The 27,298-nt window shown below is 33.7% G+C and overlaps 1 protein-coding gene across 1 annotated transcript in view; it reads right to left on the reverse strand.

Moving 5' to 3' along the window:
- Positions 1 to 8,648: 8,648 nt before the first annotated feature.
- LOC142344044 (glutamate receptor ionotropic, kainate 3-like) overlaps positions 8,649 to 27,298 on the reverse strand; it is a 63,337-nt gene continuing 44,687 nt past the window's right edge. The window contains exons 7-15 of the mRNA XM_075395514.1: positions 25,391 to 25,563; positions 24,881 to 25,078; positions 23,731 to 23,889; positions 18,701 to 18,925; positions 18,004 to 18,221; positions 17,508 to 17,666; positions 12,843 to 12,965; positions 12,167 to 12,360; positions 8,649 to 8,896 (exon numbers count right to left, since the gene is read on the reverse strand). Coding sequence (XP_075251629.1) covers positions 8,770 to 8,896; positions 12,167 to 12,360; positions 12,843 to 12,965; positions 17,508 to 17,666; positions 18,004 to 18,221; positions 18,701 to 18,925; positions 23,731 to 23,889; positions 24,881 to 25,078; positions 25,391 to 25,563 — 1,576 coding nt within the window. The 3' untranslated portion in view covers positions 8,649 to 8,769. The remainder of the gene's footprint in view (positions 8,897 to 12,166; positions 12,361 to 12,842; positions 12,966 to 17,507; positions 17,667 to 18,003; positions 18,222 to 18,700; positions 18,926 to 23,730; positions 23,890 to 24,880; positions 25,079 to 25,390; positions 25,564 to 27,298) is intronic.

Raw genomic sequence — 27,298 nt, forward strand, 5'->3', positions numbered from 1 at the left:
ATAATATCTGGAAAATGGGTATACAGAATCAAAACAAATGAGAATGGTGCTATTGATTATTAAAAAAGTCGTTGTGTTGCAAAAGGATTAGAGCAAATTGAGGGTCTTGAACATTTCGATACTTTCCGATCAATAAGTAAACACCAATTTTTTAGAATTTTGCTATCTCTAGCTGTTAAAAAAAAACTTTGTGCTTAGACAAATGGAATTAAAATCAATTTATTTAAATACAAAAATTGAAGACGAGATTTATATGGAGCAGCCTCAGGGTTTTGAAAAACGAGATCAGAATGCACAAAAACTAGTTTGTAAGCTGAACAAAGGCATCTACGGTCTGAAATAGGCGGCTAAAAATTGAAATCAAGAGTTAGCAATCTATCTGCAAAGTGAAGAGTTTGAACAAAGCAAAAGTGACTATTGTCTTTTCTACAAAACTGAAGGCAAAGAAAAGCTATATATACTAAGCTGGCCAGAGGGCTTAGCTATAGCAAGCACAGGCGAAGAAAAAGTTCAAAATTTTAAAATAGCCATAGAAAAAATATTCAATATGGACGATTGTGGAGAACTTAAGTGATTCTAAGGCATGAAACTTCTAAACCATGAGATACATAACGGTCTACATTAAAATGAGCAATTGTAAACTAGCAACAACACCAGCACAGCTTAACCTAAAATTAGAGAAAACTAAGCCAGAGTCAAGCGAAGCTAACGCAACAATCTAATGAAGCCTGATAGGGATATTGTTATTCTTTCTAAGCAAACTAGACCTGACATGTGGATCACAAATACTCTTTCAGGCTTTATGAATGAACCTACAACTGATCACTGGTCTGCCGGAAAGCGAGTGTTAAGATACCTTAAGTATTCAAACAATTTCGAGTTATTTTTCCCACGCGACAACGATTCCAAACAAACGGAGAATCAGTTGCAGATTGGATACTATTTCCAAGTTGGAAACTGAAGAAATGTGCAGCAATCAGTTGGCATGTTCGAAAACAGTCAATAGTTGCCTTATTATGATGCCAGGCAGAGTATCAGGGACTAGCCGCAGCAGCACAATAGGAGGTCATATTTCTTCGAAGGTTTTGAAAAGAGATGTGTTACCCACAGAACGAGCCTACTACAATTGGCAAAGATAATCAGAGTACTATCAAATTGGCGACAAACCCAGTATTCTATAAAACAATGAAAAACATCGATACAAAGAATCATTTTATCTGTGACAAAGTTGAAGATGAATCGATTTAACTCAAGTAAACGCCAGCAAGCGAAATGGGGGTGGGTTTTATAACGAAATCCTCACCTCAACCGAAAGTGGAGTGAAACTCAAAGAATGTATCTGGACAAATCCAGATTTACATTTTAAGAAACCAGGCCTAATCTGAGTGGGGGTATTAGAACTTAAAGTCGGATATCTCAATTTTGAAGAACAAATTTGTTTTAATTGGTTCCGTAATCCTGTCTAACAGGAAACAAACTTTTCAAAAAAACTTAGAAAAGAACAAAATTATTCAATTTCTATGGATTTTGTTTTCTTTGGTGATTTTTGTTTTCTAAAAACTGGAATTGGAAAAAGTTTTTGAGTACTGGCTTACAATTAAAGATAAAATTATGCTCTGTTGAAGTTTTTTCAATTTTTTCTCTACAAAAGTTTTCAATTAATATTTTTTAGTAACTGATCAGAATTAAGTTTTTTTTGTTTCAAGAGTTTTTGTGGCAATTGAAATACGTTGCTTTTGTTTTCGAGATCTGTCAATCAAATTATCTTTTAATTCATCGCGTTTCTTACTTCATTTCGCGGGCTATTAGCCGTAACGATTTGCTTTCGAAGACTTCCGAAAACAGAACTTTAACTATTATTCAACAGCAAGCAAAAGTTTCAGAGGTAGTAAAGGCTACACGAATGTTTATTTTTGTATAAATTTGAGCACGCAATCATTTGCAAAAAATGTTTCCTGTAAAAAAAATTTCTGAAAGATGTTACAAAATTGACCAGGCTAGCATTAAAGTGTCTAAAAATACCTTCTGCATTTTAGAAAACTTTACAAAACAAAGATACAATTATCAAAATTAAATACCAGAATTATCAGATTTTTCAGATCAGCCAGATTTGGAAAAGCTGCAACTCATTGATGCAATTTGAATTAAAATGCGCTATTGGATACAGACCAATTGCAAGTATTGCAGGGTGACAGAAATACGACTCCTCAATCTGTTGTCTGGGAGTACCCTCTCATATGATAAATACGCAGCCTGACTCATAATTACTGTCGCGCGATTTGAAGATTAAAAATACCGAAACTTGCTCGAAATAATTCGTCATTGCATGGTCGTATTTTTTGCAAAAAAATATTGGCGTGTCTACGATGCCATTAAAAATACTTTGTCAAGAAACTGATCCAGAATATTCAAAGTGTTCTCCAATTTTTCGAAAATTAGTTTTTTTTGGAACAATAGCAATTGTTCGTGGGCCTTCAGAATTGAATAGATCAAAGCTTAATTTTGAATTCTCCCAAATCTCCCTCTTGTTATGTAATCTCAATCTTAACTGATCATCAGAATGCTTACTCTAAAAGGAGGTTTCCAATAAGGGGAAACCAAACAGCAGATACAAAAAATTTAAAATTAAAAAATTTAAATTTTGAAATTTATTTTATATTTTTTGGTTACAAGTGAAATGTTTTTGATACGCTGTTTGGACTTATATTAAGTCTCCTTACCTCTTTTTTACGATCGTAGAGGTCGTTTTCAAAAATTCTTTCCTCATTTGTTTGTGTTTTGGTCCCATTATATTCACAAGTTTTCGAATCGTCACGAATTTAAAATTATAGTTGCAAAAGTTCGCATAGTCTCGCATAATTGAGACATGAATGCACTTTGTCAAAGTGGGGAGCAATATTTTGCACTAATTCGCAATTTTGAATCATGACTATTTATTATCAGGACTGCCTTATCATTTGGCTGTAAACCTCTTTTCATTTTTATCATGCACCCAACCGTTTTTTTAAATATTTTAAAGCAAGAAAAAACTAATATACTCAATTGAAAAGCAAGGAAGGAAAATTAATCAAATTATCCAGCCAATAAGTGAATATATAAAACTCAAAGTAAAATTAATTACGTAAAATAAAAGGACGTACAATCCAGTAAGTCAAAATATTAACTCAAAGTCACAAAATATTCCGTCGCTTTCTAACAAAAACAGCTTACGATTTTCCCAGGCGGTCAATAAAATTGAATTAAAAAGGGAAGTTTTCCTTCAATGTAAATTGTCATTAAATGGCTTTGAAAAGTCAAACCCTCAAAATAATTATACAGGATAACCGGGTTTCAAATTCCCAAGGAAAAGGAACCTGCAAAACGGGCGATTAAAGAGGGCCGCCTTTCAAATGGCGTTTAATCACGCATAACTATTTACAAAACACAATTCGGTGTAAATTTACGGTTTGTTCCAAGTTGAAAACTATCCCATTTGTGAACGCGTTTTGAAAAGAAAACATTTCAGCTGTTGCCAATTCTAAAAGCGAAGGTCGACGACCTATTTTGAATCCCAGAGAGGTTATCACCAACGATCGCTTTCATGGGAAATTATACAAACTGGCTGCTTAGTGCAGTATTGCTGCTATAAAGGGAACTATTACAAATATTACAGAAGCGAAATTGATATTTTATGTCAATAATACTCCGTCTGTTGTAGAAAGAGTTCTGCAGTTCAAGATTGTTATCCATAAATTATGGATTTGTTTGACGTTTTAACGAGCACACTTTTTAGTGAGTGGCATTTTTGAGAGCCAGACGAGATGGCTGGATTCCGGAAAACATTTTGGTACTTAAGGTTGTCAAAATAAAGAATTAAATCAGGACAATTTTTGGGTTCATTCGAATTGTTTGAAACATAACAGCAATGTAGCCTTTTCCGTTGATATTATTTTGAAAACCGGAAAACTGAAATTCATCAGTACGAAATAAATTGATTTAGGTTAAGCTTTCTAAGAATACATGGAGGTAATGCAGGCTGAAAACATTGCAGTTTCATTTTGGAAGGAAGCACTTTTTCCACTTTTTTGTCCGTAGGTTTTGTGAGAAAATTTTCCAAAACGTCAAAAATAAATTGTTATGTAAACGAGAAGGTGAATTTGATTTTAAAAAAATTAGCGTTTTAATCCAAAAATATCTTTGACCTCGATTTTCAGAGGTTCACTGAAATATATAAAATTTCAAACGAGAAGATTGGAAAAGATTTGATAGAAAAAAGAGGCATTACAACCGAGAGAAAGATTCAAAGTAATTATGTTGCAGTGATCTTTGGTTTTTGGTTTTGACCTATTTTAAAATAATTTCATACAATTTCGATACTCTCTCTGATCTTAATTTGTTTTGCAGTACAGATAAATAGGAGCGTGTTGTATTTTGCTTTTCGAAATCCTTGAAAAATTTCGCTTGTAACCATCAGTTTAATAAACATTAGTTTTTCCTCTTAACAGTTTGAGGCATCAATATTATTGGTCGAGGAAATTTTGCTCTAATATAAAGCAAGTCATAACGAAATTTCAATGAAATTTTATCTTTTTTTGCATTTCCTTTTGGTCCCTGAAAGCATTAAATTGTTCTATATAAAAGAATATTCTCTATATATATATATATATATATATATATATATATATATATATATATAAAATTAACTATTATCAAAACGATCAGCGAAAGGATCAGAAGGAAAAATAAAGACACCCGGTGCAACGATTCCTACTAATCTCACTAGGATTCCTGATTATCTTACTAAAACCCGCTTTTCCGTAATTTCCTGCTCGGAAAAAAAATTTTCATCCGCTTTTCCGTAATTTCCTGCTCGGAAAAAACTTTTACCCGCTTTTCCGCAATTTCTTGCTCGGAAAAAAACTTTCGCCTGCTTTTCTCGCAAATCCTAGTAGGAAATCTTACAATTTCTTTTTTTCCTGAATTTCCTGCTAGGAAAGTTTTCTCGCTTGTTTCACTTCGTTTTCTAATAGGATATGGGATATTTCCGAGTCGGAATTTTACCTCAACCAAGACAAAACTTGTAAACACTAAAAAAGTTCAGTTAACTAGAAGTTCAGGTGAAGTTCAGGTGTAAAAGCACCTGAAATACACCTGAACTGTATTTCAGGTAAATTTTCACCTGAACAAGTTCAGATGTGGTTACCACCTTTTAAGTATTCAGCAGTGAAACGGCAAAAAATAGCAGTAAACTGAAACGCAGTACAAATACAAACTTTATAAACGGTAACGACATATGTTCCTCATTTAGCTTCCATTTCTCTAAAGACTTTAAGGATCAGATTGATATTCTTTTTAAGTCGAACTAATTCCATTTTCTATTATAAGCACTGCTTCAAAACTCTGTAAATCGCACTTTTAGGTGAGTAATTTGAAAATTTTAGATACATGTTTCCAGATACAATTTCATTAATATTTTCTTCATTATTTTGATACCTAAAAACTTTAAAAAGATCAATATTATTTATTATTATTATTTATATATACATATATATATATATATATATATATATATATATATACATATACATATATATATATATATATATATGTACAATATATATATATATATGTACAATATATATATATATATATATATATATATATATATATACATATATATATATATATAAACATATACATATACATATATATATATATATATATATATACAATATATATATATATATATATATATATATATTTATATATATATCAGTATAACTTTTGTAGGTTATTGTTTTTTTAGGTTATTGGCAAGCGGACGAAAAGTGTTTTTAGTTGAATTTCTAGAACAGAGGTTGCAGGCAGCCATCAAGTTTTTTTCAAGTATAGATTTGGCACACTTGTCTTTTTGTTTGAAGATTCTTTGTTTCAGATAAAAATTAATGATAGTTAAGCCGTGGTTTATGCACAACTTCTCAAAGTAAATTAGTGTTGAGTTGGTTTTTGTCGTATTCTATATTTTTGGTATATGCTTTTGTTGTGCGAGAGCGTATTACTTGCAGCTTTGATTTGGCGGAGTGAAATCGCAACTTAACCTCGATGCTAACCTTGCAACGCGACATCAAGAAGAAAAAAAAGCAACTGAAATTTATTTGGAAAATCAAAAGTATATCTTAAGTACTTTTAAGCAACAAGTGATCAAATGATAAGACATGATCCATCAAGAGGCGGGAAACATAAGATTAATGAACGAAAGATAACTTGAAACACGACACGTGATACAAGTAAAATTAGGATTAGCGAGAATTGAAGGGCAAATTAAAATGAACTAAATAAATGCATCGTATTAAATGTTACCGCACTAAATAAATTAAAAGGTAGACACATAACACAGGTATCACATGCCCCTTGATTTGAAAAAGAAAAAGAATGGGACAATTTTTTGTGTATAATATCGTTAACAAAATTTACAAATAAAATTTGGTCCCCGTTTAAATCGATAATAACAATATAAGTACTGGTTATCATAATTTACAATGAAATACATTATGAGAAATTATGAGTTGATAAGTTCAAATGTTTTTGTTTAATCGAAGTCCAATTATAGCTCTCCTGATTCTCAGCCTCGAATAAAGTCATAGATCTGACATCTTTCTCGAGTGTCGGGCTTTCTTTATCTACAAAAGAGCGAACTTGCGGGTCAAAATGCGACACATCTCCAATTACTGGAGAAATATTATCTTCCTCTGGAAGCTGATCGATAGCGGTCTGCACCGTTTTGACCACAAAGATGTCTGTGGGCTGATATTTTTCGACATAACCTGCCGTGCGAGGTCTTTTAGGTAGTGCTATTATCGCGGAATCTGATGAAGAATTTTCATAGCCATACTACGAAGGACTACAACCATTCCTATTAGAGGAACGTTTATTCTGTGTCGTATTCTTGTCTGCAGGTATTACTTGTTGTAGGGCGGATGTTGATGCCGAAGATTGTGGTATAATCAATTTGCTCTGCAAGTCGGCTTGTTCGTTGTTTACTGGATTTTGCAGTGCAGGAAAATTGGGTAATTTTGGGATCCGTCCTCGCATCGCGCGTGCAATATTTGAAGGAGAAGAAATAAATCCGCTACCGGTCTCTCGTTTTTGATGTTTCATCTTCTTGTCGCCCTCGATTTTTCTTGTGAATTCTTTTATGTGGCTCTGAATGCGTTCCTCTATGACCTTTTCACTATTTTGAGGCCCGCGGCTTCGTTCGTCGATAACTCCAAAATATTGACATTTTTATTGAAATAGAAATGAACAATGTGGCAATATGAAGGCACATAGAGTCTTTTTTCAATTTTATTGTTCAAAGAATTTTCATTTGGTTTGAAAGAATTGGTTTGGTCCTAGTTTACATCAGCAACGTTTAAATCAAGGCCAGAACATTAGATCTTATTCAAATCCAATTTATCAAATCATCATTTGCGTTTTTGTTGCCAGTTATTGTTCTGGTGGTCAACAAAAATTCGGTAGCAGTTTGCACCTTGACGAAGATTTGATCACAGGTTGAAACAGTTGGGCGCGTGTGCTAGCTCTAAAATATGACTTGCATAGAAAACAAATTTTAAGAGATGAACTTATTAGGGAGCAATTAACGAGAAAGTACGCTGGTTAGAAGGCTGCGCCGGAAGCTGATCTGATCAAAGTAGATTTTCTTATGAATGGAATGAATTGAAGAAGAAGTCTTGTAGTTGGTCTGCGAATACAAAACCTGGAAAATCCTCTGAATAGAGTGTCAGTCGAAAATGAATTCATTGGTGTGCCAACTGTGAAAGATGATTTGAACAAACGGCAGAGACCGGGGGGTGTTTGTATCGAGACGGGGACAATTTTGGTCGTCTCAAATTTTCGCAATTTTTTTGAGTGCTCTGATTTTGGAGTGTCTTGTTTCTGAAATAATCCGATCAGATCGCAAACTCTCTAAGATTGTCAGGTCAGGTGGCAAGGTCTCCCTGATTTTCTGATCACTGGAAAGTGTCTGAGCAATGTTCTCGTCTCGTGAAGGTAAAGTTCAAAAGTTCAAAAGGTGCGATTGATGGGTACAAACTTTAGAAAATTGTCCTTAAAAAAGTGAAAGCCCGAAGGCGATTTGATTAGAATGCTAAGTTTGGATGATTGCCTCATCAGTGTGCTATTTCTCGAGGTTGATCTGATCAGAGTGCACAGTTTGCAATTGTTTCCGGAGAACGGAAATGTCTGAAATTCTGAATTATCAGAATTCAAAATCCGGAAGTGGTCTGATTGTAGAGCAATGGCTTGAGGCAAGGGCAAGATCTTATCAAAGTAGAAAGTCAATTAAAGAGCAAAGTTTGGGATATCTTCTGAATAAACGATAAAGAATGAAGGACGGTCTGATCACCGTGCAAAACTAAAAATTGACGTGATCATAGACAATTGTGCTGCTCAAAAGATACACAGTTTCTGACGTCATACTCTAGACTGATCAAGGTTGTCTTGTCATGGAATGGTCTGATCAGAAGCAATCAGAGTCTGGATAATGGTCTGATCAGACTGCTAAGTCGGAAAATTGTCTTATCACAAGTAGTTTGGGTCTGGAACCTATGCTTGTGGTTTGATTTAGTGTCACTGGTAATTAATTCACACAATTCGACGCTCAAAAACCCTGAGGAAATTAATTAGTTCAAACTGATTTTATTATCCAAACGCTATCAAAATCAAGACTGCATGAGATATGTCGTTATCAAAGTTTTAGTTTAGTTTTTGGCTTTTGTTGTTGTTGTGGTTTCAGGTGCTGTTTTGTGGACTGAAGACGCTGGCTTCAAAGTCAAAGGTATTGGCCTGTCCCATCACCTTTTCCGCCTTCTCATCCGTAATCGAGTCATTGTCAGTTACCTCCGGCTTAGACACTCTCCTGAAACCAGACCATGAAAGAACCAGATGTAACATTTTGCTAATCAAAATTAACTAGAAGTTTTCTTAGAATTATAAGTTAGAAAATGTCGGTTAAATCTTGCTGAATGATTTGATGAGCGGAAAAGCTAGTTGATGAATCTTATGGCCAGATCATGTCAACTGTAGTGAACTGGGATAGGGAAAATTTTGAGCTCAAAAACAGGCTCTATTGCAATAAATTTTCAATAAACTGACTTCACCAGAGTCCAAATGCTACCCAATATTCCTGGGGCTTAATTTGCAGAATTTTTTCTTAAAGTGTAAGATACCTGGAAATCTAGTGTTTAACGGTTGGAAAAATAATTGCACTTTTCTGATATAGTTTACGACATAACTGTTATCTGAGTAAGCATTTTAACTAAAAGGCTTTTATGCTACCAATTATTTTGCTATTTCCTTTGCCAATTTGTCGTACTGTGGGTCTAGAAGTTTAATGAAAACCAGCTGATGTCAAAAAATGCAGACCGGTTTCATAAATTTAAATAATCTACTTTTTGTTGTCTATGTACAGACAACATTGCAAGTTATAATTTTGTCCCGCGCTAAAAAATTGTTGAAAATCTTGTTAACAATATTGAAAAGTGCCGCCATTTGTAACTTTTGAACTCTTGTTTTATATGTACAATTGAGTTCACATCTGTGAAAAATCTATATATTTATTGGTGGCTTGATTCCAAAAAAAAATCATAGAAAGGGGCCAAAAATTAACAATGTGGGTTTCCGTTCGGAGGGAAGTTGTAGTTAAATAGACAAAAGACAACTTTCCGTCGGCAACTGAAGTTTCAAGAAAATTCCAATATGTTAGATGGTTCATTTGATCATGAATTCCCAATGATGAAGCACAGCTTCTTCTGGAAAATCTCAGAAAAGTTAGATACTTACTTGTTGGTTTAAATGTCAATCCGGTAAAAGAAATAATTGGGATCTGTTATTACGGGATTGTGCTAAAGGACGAGAAAAAGAAACAAAAATACACAACTCACATAACTTTTTATGAAAACGCATATTATCCAACAAACAAAACAACATTTAAGTCATGATAACAATAAGCATGTATATTATCGAAAACACAAAGAATTGTATGGGATCTCTCAATGATGAGATTAGGTTAAAAGTTACGAAAAGAACAACATAAACAGAAAAAATTGAAAAACCATTAAAAATCTAAAAAAAAGTATAACTTCATAATCGTTAAGACTACTCTTAGTGAACTGACTGCTTCGGGCAAAATCATTCATTCAATCCTCAATTACAAGCATACGATACCGATCACTAATTTATTGCTACCTAAAGAATGGAAAAAGAAGCAAAAAGAGCAAAACTTTGAGCGATAAAAAAATTGAGCTATGAAAGTGTCGAAGCCATTAAAAAATTTCAGTTAAAAAATTTTCTTCTTTAATTTTTTAACAGCAATTTGCTTCTTTTTTTAACAATTTGACTCTAATAAATCAACAAACATGAACAAATACATTAACACCACAAAATTTTTTTAGAAGACCCACAGTATCCACGCCATTAAATTTAACAGCTTTCAACAGAAGCTAATAATTACGCTAGGCCATGACCTGATGAGACAACAAGGTTGTTTTTCATTCAAATGCCGTCAGTAAGATATTACAATAGGTCATTGACTATGAAAACAACAACAAATACAGGCAAAATCTAAAAATTAAGTAGAAAATTGCGTGAAGAAAGTGTTTCGAAGCCAATTTAACCATAAGTTTTTCTCTGAAAATTTTATCCATAATCCATTGAACGATTTCTCTAATGGGAGTTATCAATCTCAGGATAATGTGATAAGATTTCAAGAGGAACTAATAATAAAAAACAAAACAGAACTTAAAATATTGAAGTCCTGTGGCATTGAAGTCATATAACAAATCGTTAGAAGATAAACCGCTAGTAAAATTAAAGTTGAATACAGTAGAAAATAAGAGGGTACTTAAATTACTGACACTTAGTTACTTTTCACAAAATTAAGTTTGATTGGTTAATGTTAAAAAAATTTTCTCGAAAAATCATTTTTAAAGAATTAACAGTCATTAGCTATTAGATAGGTTCACTTAATGCTCAATTCGAAAACTATTGCACTTTTAACCAGCAAGATTATGCCATAGAACCTCAAAAATTTAGTAAAACCTCAAAAAGAAAATCAAAATTTCATTTAAAATTAGAAAAACTCAGAGTCGCAGCCAAAAAAAACACGAGCGTCTCCTTGAAGACGAAAGTTTTGTTCATTGGGCTTCGTTTGACTGTAAATCAGGATCTAAGGAAACCTTGATTTGAAAAGCGACTAGTATCTAAGTGACCCAGGAAAACAAAAAAATTACAATTTTTATATAAAAAGGAGCTCTCAAATAGAATTCGACTTTTTTAATAGTAAACTTCCCTGTGAGACCAGAACTAGTCTTTTCATCGCCTTTCATCTATTGGGAACTCAAAATTGATGCATTTTTGTGGCGTGAAAGGTAATTTTGATTAAAATATTATAATAAAAAAAATCTTAATTTGATGAATAATTACACTGAAATTGAACAAAATTGTGCCAAATATCCCGTGTTCACACAAAACTTCAATCCTCGAAATCTCCTCGAAAAAAAACGAAATTAAAAAAATCTTTTTAGTTTTGAGTTTACGCTGGACGAGCTTTTTAATGATACTGCTCACATTTCTCTACCATTAATGTATCGATCGGCCAAAATTGTCTGAACAACAAAACCCATGTGAGTATAAAGTTCCTCCCCCCACAAGTGGGGTCGGAACAATTAGCAAAAATTCTGCAGAGTCTGAAAGACTAGCTCAAATAAGTACCACTTTTTATTAGTTTTTGACAGCTCTATTAGTTTAAAGCATATGCACAAGTAGATTTGTTTTCTCAAGAGTAAGGGGTTTAGAATGAAAGAAGAATTTGAAAGAAATTTATGGGATTTGTGTTGTCTCTTGTTTTAGTAGATAAAAACATGGCCTGTCTTTGAAAAGCTGCTGCAGCTGCTTTAATTATTGTTTGAGATTGATAGATATTGATTCATGATATTGACCATGTGTTTATATTTTGTTTTCCAAGCTTCGCATTGATCACTATGTTATATCTTCACAAAAGATATCAGTCGGTCAAATTGACATAATGAAAAAAGTCAAGCTATCGTTCGGTTGCCAACACAAAATAACTTTATGAGAATTGTCACAAATACAGCCTCTGAAAGAAAAACAGATAAAGAAATGTGCGAACCTCATGAATTTGAACCAGACATTTTCCATGAGGCTGATGATGACTGACATGAGACATCCACCTGCGAAGAGGTAGAATATGCCTCCGATGTTGTCGAAGGTGAGTCCGGCTGTTGTCTTCTCCTCCCCCTCCGCTGTACAGAGAGAGTTGCCCTCGAACCACTTCTCACGCAGGGCTCCCAAGCTGCCTTGCTCCTGTTCATTTGATCATGGAAATGTTGACTTATTACTTAAGTAAGGATGAGTCGTTTCTTATTGTTTTTTGTTGAAACTTTTCATTCATCAACCAAATTTCTATTCCTCTCAGAGATAACAGGTTAGAGAAAACGGATAACATCTTAAGATTTTTTGCTTCCAGTCATCAGAAATAAACAAATAGGATCCGAGAATTCTATTACTGCACCCCACAAAACTAAAACGAACCAGTACTATCTTTTAATTAACCCTTTTTTAAAAAATTTATGATTAAATTAAAATACTATTTCTGTTCTTATTAGGTTATTCAGAGCACTTTCAGTGCTAAACCAAGCATTGACTTGTTGACACAGGCTAACGATAAAACGCTATGTTGATGATGAGGGATAACGAAAAAATTTTTAGCCAAAAAGTAATATTAATGATCACGTTTCAACTGCGTGCATGATACATGAATAAAATAACAAAACTAGTTGACAGACCTGCAATGATAGGATGCTCAGACTGATTGTGGGGAGAAAGTGAACAGATTTGGGGACTGCAAATGCGTAGTTCTTCCTGTTGAACGACTTCCCAACCATCATCAGCTGACAGTTTTTCTTCATCTGAATGCAACAATTTTTGGAAAAAAATGGAATTTTTCTGTTTGTGCCTCCCCAAAGCTTAGTGAGTGCATATTATTTGCACCCCTCAGACGCACATGCCATATTTTTACATAATGATTTACTCTGTAATGACACGTGCTCTGTAACTGGGGGGCGCATAACGTACGGGTGGCACAAATGGAAAAGGTCAAGAAAAAAATAAAACGTTACACTTCAAAATAAACAAAAGCTACCTCTGAAGTCATTTTAAGTTTAGCAAAAGATGGAATCCCTAATCTTGATTTGAAATACTGCATAAAATAGAAAAAAAATAATAATTACTTTTAAACTTTAACCAGCTGGGGTTTTAAAAGTTCTTTACCGGGTCGAACAAAAATAAGGTATGGCAGAATGTTTAAGAGCTTCCAAAATATGGGCATTTAGCTTCAGTTTTTTCCTAATTTTGTCGTTCATTCGGTGCACTGCCTATAGACTTGTCAATATAACTGTATAAAAATCGTCAATTTTTGTTAAAACTTGCTGAAATTTGATCAAATTCTAACACAAGACGTGCAAACATTTAGTTCATGCCTTGAATCAAAATTTCAGTGTCTAAGTCATTGTTTGAAGATATATACGCACTGAGATTTTATTTCTAATGACTCTTCAATGATTTTCACTCGACATTGTTGAGAACAACTTTGTTGAAAAGAAACAGTCTCTCCATAAAATGAAGCAGCAAATTTTGAGCTCCTGGCTTTCTATACCAGGTAAATTTTTGTTAACGTGACTTAAAAATATAAATTGGTGTTTCAAAATTTCATTCCTTATTTGGATCAGCTGCAACCAGATCTCAAATTGCTTTCAAACTGAATTCAAATTGAGTTTTGGTACAATGAAACATACAAACCACTATCTTTGTGTAATCGACGAGAAATTAATTTTTTCGATGTTACGTTTTGTCGAAGCCAAGACCGTTTTAGCCGTTAACGTAAGCAAGAACATTTTTCGAAAGGCTATTTTTGCCAAACAATTTCAAGAAGTTAATTGGGAAGAAATCGAAAAGAAAACCTTGACTCAAATTGTCATCTAACAGTCTTTGTCAGCATTTCAGAAAATATGTTGAAAAGACTTTGATTTGCTATCTTAGATAACAGAAAACAAAACGAACACGACAAAACTAAATTTTTTTCTTATGACGGTCACAATTTGTTTGAGAATGTACAAGTGATTATACATAAAATTTTTAAATTGCATTTGAAATGATAACAAGGAGGCTCGGTAATGTGAGTATGCACATAATGTTCCGACCCCGCTCATCCACATTCTTGACTTAATTGGCTACCAAATGATGAAGAGATCGAAAACATGCATATCGTTCAATAAACAACCAATGGAATAAAACAATTCCAAGCCAGAGGGCCTATAAAAATATGTTGATAATAAGACTGACTACTAGAGAGGACAATCATAAAATTCAAACAACAAACATTATTTACGACCAAAACTCGATGTCTATAATAAAAAAAATCATAACGAAATCAATCTCAAATCAGATAAAATCCAAACAAAACAAAGTAAGCTATACTTCATAACAAAAAGGGACCCGTCCTCAACACGACTGGTTAACAGGTCGACAAAAAAAGCAAAGAGGTGCGAAGTTCAAATACAAGTTTCTATTTTTGAAAACAAATAATTTCGCAGTTATTTATATCATTCGATGTCAACTGAAATCACTATAATGATCTTTTATATCCCAAAAGGAAGTAATCAGAGGTGTCATCATCCAATGTTCAATTGAGCACAATTTCAAGGTCAATGGGACCTACGAATATCGTTACAAATTAAAAAGAAAACAAAACTCATTTAAAATGTACAAATATCTAAAACTCTCAAACAGTTTAAAAGACCTCGTAGCAACAGTAGTAAAAAAGCAGAGAGACCAATGTTTGAAGCAAAAACCATCACAAAGAATAAATATTAGCTCACTGGAAACTGGTTGTGACCTTTGTTTACAGAAAATGAGCTACAAATCAATAGAAAATTTTTTTTAAAAATTGACGAAGCTCAAAAAGCTAATATGTTTTTGATAACAAATATTTTAATAAGTCATAAAAGACTTAAGATTTCAACAAAAAGCGATGAAATAGGTTGCAACACCTCAAGAAGCCAAATGGGCCTGTTAAAAATAAGTCTAAGTCACGATCCCACAAATAACAACAAAAACATAAAGAAGTCAAAACTTCAGAGATTTCTACAATATTACACTGTTCAAAGCAATATACTTACAAAACGTTACCTGCAAGAACTGTAAATTATCACTTTCTCCTCATCTTAACATCAACGAGTCTTCCTTATAAAAGGACTACGTAGACATGAAAACAAAAAACCCAAAATATGAACAGAAATATAGAAAACTCGAAAACGTTTTTGAAAATGAATGGTTGAAGCAATCAGTCACAATATATAAAAAAGATTGCAACAAATGTTTAATCAACAAAAGTAATTGAGGCACATGAAGACGAAAATGAAAGCAAAAAGTGTACAGTTGAAAATCATTATAACAAACAGCTATAAACTGAAATCTTTAATTAGGTTGAGTTTTACATCCTGGAGAAGCAATGGAGACCTTTCTTTATCAGCTATATGGCGTACAACAACATAAAGAAAGACAAACACAGGCAAAATAAAAAAACGAAATATTTTGCGATATATTTGTGTCTCAGCCCAAAAAGCATAAATTATGCAACAAAAACAACTAACAGTTCCAGATATGCCGGTTTCCAACGCTCTGCATTTTCTTTAGTATGTTTTCCCTCAATTGTATTTGTCAATATTGTGATAATTCGACGAGGAAAAAAATGAACTTTTAAAAAATGCAATTATGCTGAAAAATAAAAAAAAAATGAAAACGTGTAGTATCAAAAGAAAGAATCCATTAGTTGAATATAAAACCGTTAGAAACATTATATTGAAACTCACAGGAAATTAGTTTTTGTCTCTTTTTACTGAGACTGCGCCCGAAGTTGATAGAAATAAGACCAAATAGAGGCAAAATTCAAAAATTCACCAATACATTCTCAAAACAAATATATTCATAGTCATAGCAGAAGTTAGATAACAACTGAAGGAATTGTCTAGAATCATTTAAATCTTCAAAACTAACTGGATCTTTGATTGGGTACAAAAGTAAAACAAATGAAATCAAAACTCAAGAAGTCCTAAAAATTTCTACGAAAACAACTTGTCAGAGCCATAAAAACCATGAGTTTAACTCTGAAACCAAAAAATAATCTCGTTGGCTTGGTTTTTTGTAAATATTATCTGTCAATACTTTAGGCCTATTTTGAATTTATTGTCAGTAAATTACATAAAAACCATTCACATTGCGGAAATTTATTGAAAAAAAGTCGCGTCCTATTCTAATGTAAAAATTTTTTTATCGTACGGATCCATGGTGAGATCAAGATCAACTCAGATATTGCTGGGCATCTAACTAGGCACTCAATTGTTCAAAATAGTTGCGAAATTGATCATTTTCAAATAAAATTTTTCTGTTGGTCAAAAATATACAGTGCATTTTGTAAAATTATCGAGGTTAAATTTGCAATAAAACTGGCAAAATTATAATCCCCGAAGACTCTTAAAGCCAGCGGGAGTACAACTAGCTCGTTTTTAAGCTTAAAAAGAACTTAACCGTAGTTTTAAGGAGTCTATTTCCAGCAATATTATGGCAGTTGGGCTAAACAAAAAAGCAGATTTAGTCCCATTTTTGACGAAAAAATTCTGAATTTTGAAAAATTTAGCATAAACTCTAGCCAATAAACTCGGATCGAACAATTTAGCAACCCTCCTATTTCTTTAGAGATAGAATCAATAATACTACAGTTGACAATTTAACATATTTTAGCAAAATTGACAAAAATTTGGTCAAAAATACCGAAAGTGTGAATGAAAACAGATGAATTACGTCTAATATTCACAAAATTTTAAAACTCGATAACTCCCTATAAAAATTGAAAATCGAAAAAATCTTTTTAAATCCTCATTCTACGCCGGACGGGCTTCCTAATGATACCACTCGCAACTCTCTACGATGATTATATCGATCGGCCAATATTGTCTGAACAAAAAAAACCATTTAATATATAGTTCCTCCCACACTAAAGTGGGTCGGAACAACAAGCCTAATTTGTGCTCCTAATTTGTGCAAAAAACGAGTGACAGTCGATCATTTTCAATATACAAATTTCTTATTCACTGATGACAATTGTCGTATAAAAATAAAAGATTGTCTCAAATTATTTTCTTGACATATTTGTCTCAAGTATTTTTTTGTTATTTAACTCATCTTGGCTGAAAGGTTTTTGTAGTGAAATTTTTGAAAACGCAGCAGCATTTCAGCAAATTTTTTACATAATATCTTGACCCGGGTTATCATTAATGCTTTTGTTGATCAGGATAGGTTAACTAAAATCATTGTCCTCATTCGACCTACTAACTCGTTGAAAAATTCTCTCAATAGTTTGTTTGTATTTGCATTTATTCCTCATTTGTGTTTACCTGATACTGTAGGACAGGGTAGTCCCACATGAATGCGTAGGAGGAGGTCATCACCCTGGAGTATCCTTCCTCTATACTTCTAACCATGGGACTCGGATCTCCCTTCATCTGGTTCCAAAGAGTCTTGTATGTCTCCACGTCTGTATTCTCCGCCTGCGACTGAAGACAACTTCTTCATTTGAATAATAATGATTTGAAATTAGATGATAATATTGAAAAGACTTTAGGTCAATTTTAGTAGTGTGCTCGATCATGTAATTAAGCTAGTGAAATTACCCCCACCTTGACTTTATTGGTCGTTTTAAGATTTTTGTACAAATCAGTACTACAAGTTAATAATAGTCTAACTACTGTACGAAAATACCCAACCATTACTGGTTAATACAGACCCCTTAATTTAGTTCAAATACGACTGACTATACGTTATATCACCGTGTGACCACTACCACTGACTGGTTATAATAGGAAAGACCCACTTAAACTCCAACTGGCATACCTTGAAGAATGCCTCGAGGCTGCTTTCCTTGACAGTACCGTAGGGTATCTGGTCCTGATTGGCCAGATCAGACAGACTCTCGATTGGGGTGGCCAGTCTGCCACTGGTGAGGAATGCTGCCAAGTTGGCAGTGTACACTGCTACCACCACAAGGGAGAAGTACCAGTACGCTGTGCCCAGAACCCGGTTGCTCATTGAAGTCGGGTTGAACTCGCCTCCTATGTAGGGGGGAATATTGGCAATAAAAGTGTGCTTTGCGGACAATTCTTAGGGGAAAAGTAGTCATTTTTCTAATTGGAATCGTAGAAATCACAGAAAGTAAAGCTTTTGATTTTCGTCGAAGGTCAAAATTCTATATACAAATTTTGGTTTTCGTGTTTGGAGTTAATTGTTGCTTAGTGTTCGACACAACAATTTGGCATATTTGTCGCACCTTTTGACAGACTGCTATCGGTAAATACACAGAATCGGTTACAAAGTCTTTGGCCAGAAATACTTTTCCCTCGAATGCAACACGCAATTACACTGTTGCACTTTCATTTAGAACGTTTTAAAAATTATTCCATCTTTCTATTTGAACAGTTTTTGAATTTCTCAATTTCATTATACTGAATTTCTCGCGGACAATTTTGTCATATTTTCAGTGCTATTGCTTCACAAGTTGGCAAAGTAGGCCTTTGGAAATCAATCCCTATACCTTGTTGAGTGAGGCACCCCATAGCCCAATATACGCAGTTGAAGTAGTTGTGGAAGAAGACCCTGTCTCGGTGTCCATCCAGCCCCTCCCCCGCATCCCCATCTGCACCCTCGTGGTTGTCTCCTGCCTCCTCATATGGACTCACGTGGCTCAACACGAACAGCACTAGAGAGACGAAGAAAGCACTCAAGGCTATCAGAGCCCAAATTGGAATGGTCAACGGCTCTAAAAATTAATGAGGTTAATTATTATATCATAAGTTTATAGAAATTCAGTAACCAATTCATCGGTGGATCATTAAAATTTCATAGGAAAATATCTGCACTGATGGATAATCATAACTCAATAAAACCTCGAAAAACCTCGTCCATGAATTGGGTAGTTCTGCAGGAATAACGGACGCGATAGAAGTTCTGCACGTTTTAGGTTGCTTTTCTAGCGCACTTGTAATCAGTTTGATCAAAGTAGAACAATAAAAAAGTGAGAGACAGTGGCCCATCGGTACAATGTTTCCTCAACAGGCCCTGTCGACATCAGAGAGAGAAATGCAGCTCACGAATATGTGGGAAATATTTTGGAAACAGAGGGAATATATCGACCTAGCATGAAACGATGATAAATACATTTCTATTAAAATTTTCTTATAGCGTCCATGAACTCCCTTCAAAGGCTTTGAAAAAGTACACATTTTTATCTCAAGATTAGCCATCTGACTGCCCTTCACGTTAAGAACAGCTAACAATGTTCTGGTAGTTTCTTTTGCAAAATTATATTTGATTCTTCGAAATATTATCTACTCAAAAAATTTTATATTTCGTATTTTGGATATTTCAGAGACTCCCTATCGCACTGAAATAAAAAACGATTCAATTTATAAGAAAAAAATTTGGAAACCATTACGACCACCAGCTGTTCTTTCGAAACATTATATATGTTTCCTTGTGCCGCCTTTAAAATATCAAGAAGATATGACAAAAATCTGATTATGTAACAGGACACCAAAAAAAATCAATTGTGCGCAAATACACAACAACAAAAAATTGTATTTAAAATCGTAATATCACAATAAAAACAAATTAGTTGAAATAAGAAAAAGATATAAAGAGTAAACATTAGTTCACTAAAAAGAGTGGGATGGTTGATGGAACTTAGTCAAATAAGTTTTAAAAAATTGACAAATTTCAAAGTTCTTTTGAGGGTTTTAAAACAATTAGGTTCAATGGCGAAAGAACTAACAGGTATCAACTGAAAGAAATAGATAGGATAATTTATACCTTCGTAGGTAGTCAACTGGTTTTTGGTTTCAAAAGATTACTTCAGCAGACTATAAAGTTAAGAGAAATCGCTAGCAAACTCAATAACTAAGCGCCATGAGCATAAAAAAACAATCAAGAAAACTTTATATATATATATATATATATATATATATATAATCGTTTTTTAATTTCATTATTTTATGGCTGCGCCAAAGTCTCTTCATGACCTTTCAATGAATTATTGAGTTTTGCTTGTTTTTTTTTCTTATTTTTACGAAAAAGTTTTAAAAACAGCACCCCAGTACAATCCCAATTCGATTGAATTTTCCCATGATGAAACAAAAACTAGCCTTGTTAGAGCAGCCCACCGATTATTAATTACAAGTAATGATTGCGAAGCTTTGTCTAATTTATGGTTTGACAAAAAAAAATCCGATAAAAATTAATTGATGCATTTTGTATTTAAATTGATTTTAATGCAAAAAATATATTCTGTCGTAGGAAGGAAGAAGAGTTAAAAATCTATTTCTGTCATAGGAACACGATCGTAGGAATCCGAGTTTAAAAAATTTTTGTCTGTCGTAGGAAGCGGAGTTGAAAATTTATTTCTGTCGTAGGAAGCGGAGTTGAAAATTTATTTCTGTCGTAAAAACACTATCATAGGAAGCGGAGTTTAATAAATTCCCCCTTGGATATGAAAAAATTGGTGTAAGAATTTTTTTATTTCTTTAATATTTTGGCAATTTTTGAGCTAAGAGAGCTTATTTGGTGCCAGTTTTCATTAGAAAAGGCTGATGATTTATAAACTTTCGCAGAATTCAAATTATCGGAACAAACAGTTCGAAAATTTTTTTTATCTTTGGATGTAATACCAACGTTTAATATTTCACCTCCGATGTCAAATGTTCACAAAACTTAAACCCCTTGAAATATCTCTTTGAAAAAATTAAATATCTCCTTGATAAAAAAAAATTTTAATGGTTTATTTAACAAGGAGGCTCGGTAATGTGCGATTGCACATAAGGTTCCGACCCCGCTCATCCACAATTTTGGCATAATTCTCTACCAAATGAGGAACAGATAGAAAAACCCAAAAATTCAATTAATTTTCAAAAAATATTTGTATATGAACGAAAAGATAGCCTCCAAAGCAAATAACTCTGTGGAGTAAAAAATGATGCATTAGAGTGATGAGATATGCCAATATTAAGAAAGAGGGTCAAGACGAACAGCAAAATTAAACAACAACAACAAACATTAATTACATCAAAAACTGAAACTCAAAATAAACAAAATAACTTGTAAAAGATATGAGACAAGTCAATAATAAGGTTTGTTAACAGTTAGACAATAAAGAAAAAAAGCGGTAAAAACAGTTGAAAAAACAAGATGAAAAATTCGCTCACTTTAAAAGAAAAATTAATTTCAAAGTAAGGAAAACAATTGGAAATCAAGTAAAAAGTCCCATAGGTTTAAAATATCCAATGCCCTAGATACGGGAATTAAGAACTGTCGGTATTCAATTTTTAATGCGATCAACAAATAGAGAACAAACAAAAAATCAGTTAAAACTTGCCAGAAAACGCTTTTGAAGCCGTAAAGCCATACTTTGGCCCTCAAAATATGTTTGATTGCAGTCTCGGCAAACACCAATAAAGTATCATGTGACCTCTATTTAAAGAAACTAGGTAACAAGTAGACAAAAAGAAAAAGGCAAAATTAAGTAATAATAGTTTTTTTCGGAAGAAAATTGTTTCCAAAGAGATCAAAGCCATTAATTACAAAATGAAAAAATTAAATAGGTTTTTTATTCTTTCAAGGGAAAACCTTCAGAACTGCAATTATCTAGATTAGATCTTAGGTCTACAAAAAGAACGTCAAAAACGACTTAGATCAAAAATTAATTTACTTTTTTTTGTGGAAAACCCGTGTCGAGGCCAGTAACATCATAACAAATTTTAAATCACCTTAGTTTTTGCGACACCAATTTTTTTTGACACCTTCCCTTGAAAACAAAAATGTCATATTTGGCCTATAATTAACGAGACTAGTTAACAAAGAGAGAAAAAACAAAATTGTGATGTCAAAACGTGTTTTTTTTGGAAAACAATTGAATTCAGAGTCATGAAAGCCATCAGTTATCTACTAATATCGAAATATCTGCTCATTTATTTTCCCATGAATACCAATGAAACCGTGTTATTGTACACGAAAATAACCATAACCGTGTTATTGTACGACTAAAAGACAAAGTAAAAGAGAAAGAATTCTTTGAAACTCTTCAAGAAAGTAGTGTCGAAGCCGTTAAAACCATGATTTACATCTTCAAGTATCATAATATTACCAATTGTGCACTATTTTGAACGCCATTAACGTGATATATGAACTGTCAATGGCGTGATAATGTGACATTTTTAGAAAATGTGAAAAATGGGCCAATACCTATAAAATTTTAAATCTTGTAGTATCAAAGCAAGAAAACCACAACTTAAGGCGTAAAACCGCAAAAATTTTTGGATTTAAATTCAGTAGAAAGAGGAAGCATTCTTTCATTGCTGACATTAATCTACAAGTTGACCAAATTAAGTGAAAAATGGAGGCAATGTTTAATAAGCCATTAATTATTTAAAAACATATTTTTTTAAAAGTCAAAAGGACCATAAGCTGTCAAGTAATAAAATAGACAAACTAATCTGGAGCTTATTAGGAAGTCAAATGGACCTATCGATAGTGATCTTTGATTTGAAATTTTCTTCTATTTAAATAATATAAAAAAGACCGAATTTTTTTTATAAAAAGAAGGACTGATTACAATCCGAATTATTTTTGGATTGTAACCGTCCACGATTGGTCCAAAATTAGCCCTGCTAATGTTGTTTGTCAATTAAGAACACTTAAATTTTCTAGTGTTATAGATATAGATATTTTGTTAGTTAAAAAATCAAAAATAAATGCCGCGTTTTTGATAATTAACGAGTAAAGTTAGCAAAAATCGGCAAAGTTTTAATTACGGAGCACTACCAACCGAAGTTGAAGTAGAAATGGCCCCCTTTTGGGTCTATAAAGATTGTGTTGGTGGTGCTTGGGTGTGTACTTCCTGCAAATTTAATCAAAGTGGACTAAAGAAACTTATTTCGTGCTGATTTTGATGAAGAACTCTGAATTTTTAAATATTCAGCCAGAATTTTTGACAAACAAAAATAGAATTAGCCTAGAATATTTTGTGTCAATAAAATCAATAAGCATTTAAAAAAAATTAACAAATTTTTTACCAGAATTGACGAAATTGTCGAAAATTGGCGAAAATTCCGGAAAAAGTGAATAAAATCAACGGTATTCACTCTATTTTCTCAAAAGTTTAAACCTCGATAACTCCCTGTAAACAACGAAAATAAAAAAACCTTTTTATTTCCATATTCTACGCAGGACAAGCTTTCTAATGATACCAGTCTCAACTCTCTACGGTGAATATATCGATCGGTCAAAATTGACTGAACAAAAAAAACCCATTTGAGTATATAGTTCTTCGCCCCTCAAGAGGGTCGGAACAGAAATCGGTGCCTGAAGGACTTTCTATTGACAACACCCACACTCTCTACGACGAATATATCAAACTGAACAGAAAACCTCCTCCCCCATTTTAAATCTCATTTATTAAAGGAGACATACAAGGCGAAAATCGGGGATTCTGTAAGATTTCAACTTTTGCTCCATCGTGCGTTTGTTTTCTATTCTAGATAATATTTAGATCAGGCCGGGATTGAAACTGAGTACCTAAGAAGCTGAAAATGTTAATTTCTGCGGTGGGTTTCTTTATAAGTATCCCGACTCCATAGTCCATGTAGGGTGCAGTGAAGTCCACCACCTGTTCCCTGTCGAAGTTGCGAATCATTCCTGCCACCGCAATGTCCGCCTTCCGAAGCAAAATGTCTCCTTAAATTGGTCACACAACTTCAGAATACGGCTTAAATAAATTTCTCTAATTTTTCATGTCTGTTTGAAAAAAATTCTTATGTTTTGAGTACAGGGTATTAGCGAAACATGTAAACGTTAAAAACTCGAATAGTAACCTTGTGGTTCGAACAGGAACCTTTCAAATAGCTAAATGTATCGATGGCAAGGCTCCATCAAGACGGCAGATTCAAAACATCGCCTTTTGTGCTGTTTTACTTAATCGCTTGGCAACACCTTCATAGTTGAAAATTTCTCCTAAAACGGAGGAAATGATTGTGTTCTATCAGTGTTTTCAGAGAAAAATGATCAAAGCGTTGATTTTTGACAGTGTGATACGCACTCGCGCTACCAAAAAATTTTTGTTTTTTGTTGTCGATTTCACTAAGAGTTTGAGTCCAGTTTTTCAAACCTCTTGACTTAAAAGTTTTTCTATTGGAAATATTCTAATCGCATTATTCAAAAAATAGTGTGGTGAGTCATGTCTAAGAACCTTGGGAAGTACTTTAATTAGTTCATAGAGATGACATTCCTATTTAAAATTTTGACCTTCGAAATTCTTCTTTGACCTTCGAAAGGCTTTCAAATTTTCGAACGCCAAAAACAATTTTTAGATATTATTTTCTGACCAGTTATTTTTTAAGTTTTTTTAATTTTTGCATTGCTATCACCAAGACTCAATATTGCAGAATTGGTTGAACATACGTTTTGCTCAACTAAAATTTTTTTGAAACTATAGAAACAATTTGTTACCCGTTTCAACTTCTTTGTGATTTCTTCTATATGTTCTGCAAAAGAATTTTTCGATCCAGAAGAACACCCCAAAAAAACAGAGGAACACCCCTCAAAGTGATGTTATTGCTGATCTTAACCGTGTTGCAGAAAAAAATGACGAGCGAGGTACTGTTAACCACAGGCAATATGTAACGAGATATATATTTCTAAAAAGTAGGAAAATGAGGGGTTAAGTTACCTATGAGACCACTCCACTTTTGCTTGTTGTGGTCGAACACCCCGTAAGCCCCGTCCTCGACCTCGTATATCTCAAATGAGAACTCCTCCTGGAACTTCTCCTTGGCCTTGGCCTGGATCAGCTGCAATATTTCTATGCAGTAGCCACTATAAGTCACATTCCCGCTCCCACTGTCCACACTCTTCATTATGAAAGGTTCTTTAAACAGATCCAGATTTATATTTTGGCACCAATTTTGTTCCCGAAAAGATGTGTAGAAATTGTGTTGAAAAAACACTTAAATTCTAAAACCAAATTCAATTCATAAATCCTTTAACTTTATACGGCGAATGCACTAAAAGTAAACTGAAAAAATATGAGCTCAAAATTATGATGGAAATGAGGTGAAAAGAGCTGATGCTTTGAAAATCAAACCAATTCGGTGCTTTTCACCACTTGTGTGGCTTCCAGAACATCTACAACGAGAAGCGAGCAAATCAACTTCAATTGATAAAAAAAGGGGAATCTAGCCTTCAACAACCGTGACAACCCTGAGCACTTGTCCGTTGAGACTGCCCGACTTGGTCTTGAGGGTGACCTCAGGGGGAGATCGCCATTCTTGCTCATTGACTGAGAATCTGCTCACCAAACTCCAGCTGGTCATTGTTGACTCTTTCCCTTTCCGCTTCCTACTATTCCCTCCCCTTAAATATCGGTTAATCTCATACATGCACTTTAAAATGGAACCCCATCCTTAATAAGGGGGCACTAATGGTGTAAAAATAATATTTTTGCACTCTTTACACTCTTTTCCCCGTTATTTTTGGGGAAAATCTTCGGCCCGGGTGATGAAATTTTTGAGTTCAAAAATTTTAGTTCAAAATTTAGGTGAAAAAATTGGGATCGCTTGCATATGATCAAATATCAATTATTGCCTAGTCAGATGGAAGGCCCTTGTCGCTGAAACTGTTATGTGTAACCTTTGGCCGGCAACAAGCTTTATTTTAAAAGTATCGGCTCCTGCAATACTGTATCAAATTTGGCTGGGCTATTACAGATCACACAATACGGGATCTCTTTATGTATGCCAGTCAAACTTGACAAAAGATATAACAAATCGAAGGCAAAGATATATGCCTAAGACCTGTCTGTGCTATAAGTCTCAATTTAAAGTAGTTGGGGGGCTGAAAAGTTCAATTAATTAAATAGATAGTTTAAATGAACAAGCTTACACTGAGTAGTATTAAACCGGGTTGAGCTGTTACTCGATTGTGTTGTTGTTAAATGATTGTGTCGTTGAAAACTTCTTCCAGTTGATTTCTCACAAGTATGTTCTGTTGGAAAATTTGCTAAGTTGGAAATCTTTACTAAAATTTCTGGTTAAATTTAGGAATTTATTTTGCAAGAAAAATGAAGCAGTTGTCTGCTGCTCGTCGCTGACTCTGTTATTTGTCTCTCTAATTTTATTCCGTCCCACTTCGCTGAGAGAAACAATTAATTCCTCTCAGCTCCGTTTGGGCCTATAGGGAGCGAATCACAAACTCACGTTCATAGTGAGGTGCTTCTTAATTTTCCTATTGGCCGAGAAGGCAAGAGAATTAACTCTTTTTTATCTCACGGAAAAATTATTGAAACTCCAAAAAATAATAAAAATCTAAAAAGCTGAGAGCATCAATTATTGATTTCGTAGGCGCCTGTTTTCTGCTTTTCCCCTCTTCTAAAACCGCAACAATTATGGTTTTCTTGGGGGCTTTTTATGAGACTCTATTGTCTTTTCCCCTGAAGCAATCTGCTTCATCTTTATTGAAATTGGGGGAAAAGATCTGCATTGCAACTGTCAAAAGCAGAAATAATTTAAATCAAAAGAAACTGTGGTTTTACAGGCCGCCTACGTTCAACAATGTACATTTTCTATCCTGGATATAAGCGAGGAGATCCAGGCCTAAAGTTGTGTTATTTAAATAAGTCGAACTGAGTTGTTTAAATACTTGTGTACTGGTAGTCTTAATAAGCGTTAGTTTGTTTAGCGCGCGGCGAAAGAATGGTTAATTAGCGCCTAAATACGTTCGCTCTAATGCGGGATTAATTATCCGCTCATTTGTAACGGCTCTCGTAATACTACAGCTCACCCCGATTTTTAAGATAAAAGAAAATGATTTAAAAAAAAAGAAATATATTGCATCGTATATAATTTTATTGCGTTTGGAACATATAAATGAGTTACTACAAGTTCAGATAGTTATGAAATTAATCGCAAAGGGCGATAATGGTATGCTATAAAATTAATCGCAAAGGGCGATAATGTTGTGCTGTATTATTCGAAAAATTCTGGGGGCAAAATGACTGGGCTTGGCACTGGACTGTTTCCGTCGTCCATTATATCAACCACTTCCACTACTTCGTCTCCATCTGCATGCTTTTCTGTATTTGATAGTTCCT

This window comes from Convolutriloba macropyga, chromosome 8, assembly GCF_964194025.1.
Source record: "Convolutriloba macropyga chromosome 8, txConMacr16.3, whole genome shotgun sequence".
In the NCBI taxonomy this organism is placed as follows: Eukaryota; Metazoa; Xenacoelomorpha; order Acoela; family Convolutidae; genus Convolutriloba; species Convolutriloba macropyga.